Source organism: Heterodontus francisci, chromosome 29 (genome assembly GCF_036365525.1).
Source record: "Heterodontus francisci isolate sHetFra1 chromosome 29, sHetFra1.hap1, whole genome shotgun sequence".
Classification (NCBI taxonomy): domain Eukaryota; kingdom Metazoa; phylum Chordata; class Chondrichthyes; order Heterodontiformes; family Heterodontidae; genus Heterodontus; species Heterodontus francisci.
In genome coordinates this window covers 4,053,939-4,060,803 of record NC_090399.1, presented here as the reverse complement: position 1 = coordinate 4,060,803, position 6,865 = coordinate 4,053,939, and the positions used below count along the sequence as shown (strand labels likewise).

At 43.2% G+C, this 6,865-nt stretch overlaps 1 protein-coding gene across 1 annotated transcript; it reads left to right on the top strand.

The window, feature by feature from the left end:
• Window positions 1-828: 828 nt before the first annotated feature.
• Window positions 829-2,166, top strand: LOC137345644 (uncharacterized). The gene is made up of 2 exons (XM_068008883.1): window positions 829-1,567; window positions 2,159-2,166. Exons 1-2 carry the CDS (start codon window positions 829-831, stop codon window positions 2,164-2,166), a joined length of 747 nt encoding a protein of 248 aa, XP_067864984.1.
• The last annotated feature ends 4,699 nt before the right edge of the window (window positions 2,167-6,865 follow it).

The following is a 6,865-nucleotide window of genomic DNA, read 5'->3' as shown; positions in this document are numbered from 1 at the left end:
ACCGTGTTTGAGAGCAGTAACAATCCTGTTCCCACCGTGTTTGAGATCAGTAACATTCCTGTGCCCACTGTGTTTGAGATCAGAAACAATCCTCTTCCCACCATGTTTGTGATCAGTTACAATCCTGTTCCCACCGTGTTTGAGATCAGTAACAATCCTGTTCCCTCCGTGTTTGAGATCAGTAATAATGCTGTCCCCACCGTGTTTGAGATCAGTAACAATCCTATTCCCTCCGTGTTTGCAATCAGTAACAATCCTGTTCCCACCGTGTTTGAGAGCAGTAACAATCCTGTTCCCACCGTGTTTGAGATCAGTAACATTCCTGTTCCCACCGTGTTTAAGAACAGTAACAATCCTGTTCCCTCCGTGTTTGAGATCAGTAACAATCCTATTCACACCATGTTTGAGATCAGTAACAATCCTATTCCCACCATGTTTGAGATCAGTAACAACCCTGTTCCCACCATGTTTGAGATCAGTAATAATCCTATTCCCACCTTGTTTGAGATCAGTAACAATCCTGTTCCCACCATGTTTGAGATCAGTAACAATCATGTTCCCATCATGTTTGAGAACAGTAACAATCCTGTTCCCACTGTGCATGATTTCAGTAACAATCCTGTTCCCACCGTGCTTGAGATCAGTAACAACCCTGCTCCCACAATGTTTGAGATCAGAAACAATCCTCTTCCCACCATGTTTGTGATCAGTTACAATCCTGTTCCCACCGTGTTTGAGATCAGTAACAATCCAGTTCCCTCCGTGTTTGAGATCAGTAATAATCCTGTCCCCACCGTGTTTGAGATCAGTAACTATCCTATTCCCACCATGTTTGAGATCAGAAACAATCCTATTCCCACCATGTTTGAGATCAGCAACATTCCTGTTCACACTGTGTTTCAGATCAGTAACAATCCTATTCCCTCCGTGTTTGAGAGCAGTAACAATCCTGTTCCCACCGTGTTTGAAATCAGCAACATTCCTGTTCACACTGTGTTTCAGATCAGTAACAATCCTGTTCCCACCATGTTTAAGATCAGTAAGAATCCTATTCCCACCATGTTTGAGATCAGTAACAATCATGTTCCCAACGTGCTTGATTTCAGTAACAATCCTGTTCCCACCGTGTTTGAGATCAGTAACAACCCTGCTCCCACCATGGTTGAGATCAGTAGCAATCCGCTTCCCGCCGTGTTTGAGACCAGTAATATTCCTGTTCACACTGTGTTTCAGATCAATAACAATCCTATTCCCTCCGTGTTTGCGATCAGTAACAATCCTGTTCCCACCGTGTTTGAGAGCAGTAACAATCCTGTTCCCACCGTGTTTGAGATCAGTAACATTCCTTTTCCCACCGTGGTTAAGATCAGCAACATTCCTGTGCCCACTGTGTTTGAGATCAGAAACAATCCTCTTCCCACCATGTTTGTGATCAGTTACAATCCTGTTCCCTCCGTGTTTGAGATCAGTAACAATCCTATTCCCTCCGTGTTTGCGATCAGTAACAATCCTGTTCCCACCGTGTTTGAGAGCAGTCACAATCCTGTTCCCACCGTGTTTGAGATCAGTAACATTCCTGTTCCCACCGTGTTTGAGAACAATAACAATCCTGTTCCCTCCGTGTTTGAGATCAGTAACAATCCTATTCACACCATGTTTGAGATCAGTAACAATCCTATTCCCACCATGTTTGAGATCAAGTAACAATCCTGTTCCCACCATGTTTGAAAACTGTAACAATCCTATTCCCACCTTGTTTGAGATCAGTAACAATCCTGTTCCCACCATGTTTGAGATCAGTAACAATCATGTTCCCACCATGTTTGAGAACAGTAACAATCCTGTTCCCACCGTGCTTGATTTCAGTAACAATCCTGTTCCCACCGTGCTTGAGATCAGTAACAACCCTGCTCCCACCATGTTTGAGATCAGTAACAATCCTCTTCCCACCGTGTTTGAGACCAGTAATATTCCTGTTCAAACTGTGTTTCGGATCAGTAACAATCCTATTCCCTCTGTGATTGTGATCAGTAACAATCCTGTTCCCACCGTGTTTGAGATCAGTAACATTCCTGTTCCCACCGTGTTTGAGATCAGCAACATTCCTGTGCCCACTGTGTTTGAGAGCAGCAACAATCCTGTTCCCTCCGTGTTTAAGATCAGTAACAATCCTATTCCCACCATGTTTGAGATCAGTAACAATCCTGTTCCCACCATGTTTGAGAACAGTAACAATCCTATTCTAACCATGTTTGAGATCAGTAACAATCCTGTTCCCACCATGTTTGAGATCAGCAGCAATCCTCTTCCCACCGTGTTAGAGACCAGTAATATTCCTGTTCACACTGAGTTTCAGATCAGGAACAATCCTATTCCCTCCGTGTTTGAGATCAGTAACAATCCTATTCCCACCATGTTTGAGATCAGTAACAATCCTGTTCCCACCATGTTTGAGATCAGTAACAATCCAGTTCCCACCATGGTTGAGAACAGTAACAATCATGTTCCCAACGTGCTTGATTTCAGTAACAATCCTATTCCCACCGTGTTTGAGATCAGTAACAACCCTGCTCCCACCGTGTTTGAGATCAAAGCAATCCTCTTCCCGCCGTGTTTGAGATCAGTAATACTCCTGTTCACACTGTGTTTCAGATCAGTAACAATCCTATTCCCTCCATGTTTGCGATCAGTAACAATCCTGTTCCCAGCGTGTTTGAGATCAGTAACATTCCTGTGCCCACTGTGTTTGAGATCAGAAACAATCCTCTTCCCACCATGTTTGTGATCAGAAACAATCCTGTTCCCACCATGTTTGAGAACAGTAACAATCCTGTTCCCTCCGTGTTTGAGATCAGTAACAATCCTATTCCCACCATGTTTGTGATCAGTTACAATCCTGTTCCCACCGTGTTTGAGATCAGTAACAATCCTGTTCCCACCGTGTTTGAGAGCAGTAACAATCCTGTTCCCACCGTGTTTGAGATCAGTAAGATTCCTTTTCCCACCGTGTTTGAGAGCAGTAACAATCCTGTTCCCACCGTGTTTGAGATCAGTAACATTCCTTTTCCCACCGTGTTTAAGATCAGCAACATTCCTGTGCCCACTGTGTTTGAGATCAGAAACAATCCTCTTCCCACCATGTTTGTGATCAGTTACAATCCTGTTCCCACCGTGTTTGAGATCAGTTACAATCCTGTTCCCACCATGTTTGAGATCCGATACAATCCTGTTCCCACCGTGTTTGAGATCAGTTACAATCCTGTTCCCACCATGTTTGAGAACAGTAACAATCCTGTTCCCTCCGTGCTTGAGATCAGTAACAATCCTATTCCCACCGTGTTTGAGATCAGTTACAATCCTGTTCCCACCATGTTTGAGAACAGTAACAATCCTGTGCCCACCGTGTTTGAGATCAGTAACAATCCTATTCCCACCATGTTTGAGATCAGTAACAATCCTATTCCCACCATGTTTGAGATCAGTAACAATCCTGTTCCCACCATGTTTGAGATCAGTAACAATCCTATTCCCACCATGTTTGAGATCAGGAGCAATCATGTTCCCAACGTGCTTGATTTCAGTAACAATCCTGTTCCCATCATGTTTGAGAACAGTAGCAACCCTATTCCCACCATGTTTGAGATCAGTAACAATCCTGTTCCCACCATGTTTGAGAACAGTAACAATCCTGTTCCCTCCGTGTTTGAGATCAGTAACAATCCTATTCCCACCATGTTTGAGATCAGTAACAATCCAATTCCCACCATGTTTGAGATCAGTAACAATCCTGTTCCCACCATGTTTGAGATCAGTAACAATCCTATTCCCACCATGTTTGAGATCAGTAACAATCATGTTCCCAACGTGCTTGATTTCAGTAACAATCCTGCTCCCACCGTGTTTGAGATCAGTAGCAATCTGCTTCCCGCCGTGTTTGAGACCAGTAATATTCCTGTTCACACTGTGTTTCAGATCAGTCACAATCCTATTCCCTCCGTGTTTGCGATCAGTAACAATCCTGTTCCCACCGTGTTTGTGATCAGTTGCAATCCTGTTCCCACCGTGTTTGAGATCAGTAACAATCCTATTCACACCATGTTTGAGATCAGTAACAATCCTATTCCCACCACGTTTGAGATCAGTAACAATCCTGTTCCCACCATGTTTGAAAACTGAAACAATCCTATTCCCACCTTGTTTGAGATCAGTAACAATCCTGTTCCCACCATGTTTGAGATCAGTAACAATCATGTTCCCACCATGTTAGAGAACAGTAACAATCCTGTTCCCACCGTGCTTGATTTCAGTAACAATCCTGTTCCCACCGTGCTTGAGATCAGTAACAACCCTGCTCCCACCATGTTTGAGATCAGTAACAATCCTTTTCCCACCGTGTTTGAGACCAGTAATATTCCTGTTCAAACTGTGTTTCGGATCAGTAACAATCCTATTCCCTCTGTGATTGTGATCAGTAACAATCCTGTTCCCACCGTGTTTGAGATCAGTAACATTCCTGTTCCCACCGTGTTTGAGATCAGCAACATTCCTGTGCCCACTGTGTTTGAGAGCAGCAACAATCCTGTTCCCTCCGTGTTTAAGATCAGTAACAATCCTATTCCCACCATGTTTGAGATCAGTAACAATCCTGTTCCCACCATGTTTGAGAACAGTAACAATCCTATTCTAACCATGTTTGAGATCAGTAACAATCCTGTTCCCACCATGTTTGAGAACAGTGACAATCCTGTTCCCACCATGTTTGAGAACAGTAACAATCCTGTTCCCTCCGTGTTTGAGATCAGTAACAATCCTATTCCCACCATGTTTGTGATCAGTTACAATCCTGTTCCCACCGTGTTTGAGATCAGTAACAATCCTGTTCCCACCGTGTTTGAGAGCAGTAACAATCCTGTTACCACCGTGTTTGAGATCAGTAAGATTCCTTTTCCCACCGTGTTTGAGAGTAGTAACAATCCTGTTCCCACCGTGTTTGAGATCAGTAACATTCCTTTTCCCACCGTGTTTAAGATCAGCAACATTCCTGTGCCCACTGTGTTTGAGATCAGAAACAATCCTCTTCCCACCATGTTTGTGATCAGTTACAATCCTGTTCCCACCGTGTTTGAGATCAGTTACAATCCTGTTCCCACCATGTTTGAGATCCGATACAATCCTGTTCCCACCGTGTTTGAGATCAGTTACAATCCTGTTCCCACCATGTTTGAGAACAGTAACAATCCTGTTCCCTCCGTGCTTGAGATCAGTAACAATCCTATTCCCACCATGTTTGAGATCAGTAACAATCCTATTCCCACCATGTTTGAGATCAGTAACAATCCTGTTCCCACCATGTTTGAGATCAGTAACAATCCTATTCCCACCATGTTTGAGATCAGTAACAATCATGTTCCCAACGTGCTTGATTTCAGCAACAACGTTGCTCCCACCATGTTTGAGATCAGTAATAATCCTATTCCCACCATGTTTAAGATCAGTATCAATCCTGTTCCCTCCGTGTTTGAGATCAGTAATAATCCTATTCCCACCATCTTTCAGATCAGTAAGAATCCTGTTCCCTCCGTGTTTGAGATCAGTAATAATCCTATTCCCACCATGTTTAAGATCAGTAACAATCCTGTGCGCTCCGTGTTTGAGATTAGGAATAATACTATTCCCACCATATTTAAGATCAGTAACAATCCTATTCCCACCGTGTTTGAGATCAGTAACAATCCTGTTCCCTCCGTGTTTGAGATCAGTAACAATCCTATTCCCAGCATGTTTGAGATCAGTAACAATCCTCTTCCCTCCGTGTTTGAGATCAGTAACAATCCTATTCCCACCATGTTTAAAATCAGTAACAATCCTGTTCCCTCCGTGTTTGAGATCAGTAATAATCCTATTCCCACCATGTTTAAGATCAGTAACAATCCTGTTCCCACCGTGTTTGAGATCAGTAACAACCCTGCTCCCAACATGTTTGAGATCAGTAACAATCCTATTCCCACCATGTTTGAGATCAGTAACAATCCTGTTCCCACCATGTTTGAGATCAATAACATTCCTATTCTCACCATGTTTGAGATCAGTAACAATCCTGTTCCCACCATGTTTGAGATCAGTAACAATCCTGTTCCCACCATGGTTGAGAACAGTAACAATCATGTTCCCACCGTGTTTGAGATCATTAACAATCGTCTTCCCACTGTGTTTGAGACCAGTAATATTCCTGTTCACACTGTGTTTCAGATCAGTAACAATCCTATTCCCTCCGTGTTTGAGATCAATAACAATCCTGTTCCCACTGTGTTTGAGAGCAGTAACAATCCTGTTCCCACCGTGCTTGATTTCAGCAACAACCCTGCTCCCACCATGTTTGAGATCAGTAACAATCCTGTTCCCACCGTGTTTGAGATCAGCAACATTCCTGTGCCCAATGTGTTTGAGATCAGAAACAATCCTATTCCCACCGTGTTTGAGATCAGTAACAATCCTGTTCCCACCGTGTTTGAGATCAGTAATAATCCTGTTCCCACCATGTTTGAGATCAGTTACAATCCTGTTCCCACCATGTTTGAGATCCGATACAATCCTGTTCCCACCGTGTTTGAGATCAGTTACAATCCTGTTCCCACCATGTCTGAGAACAGTAACAATCCTGTTCCCTCCGTGCTTGAGATCAGTAACAATCCTATTCCCACCATGTTTGAGATCAGTAACAATCCTATTCCCACCATGTTTGAGATCAGTAACAATCCTGTTCCCACCATGTTTGAGATCAGTAACAATCCTATTCCCACCATGTTTGAGATCAGTAACAATCATGTTCCCAACGTGCTTGATTTCAGCAACAACGTTGCTCCCA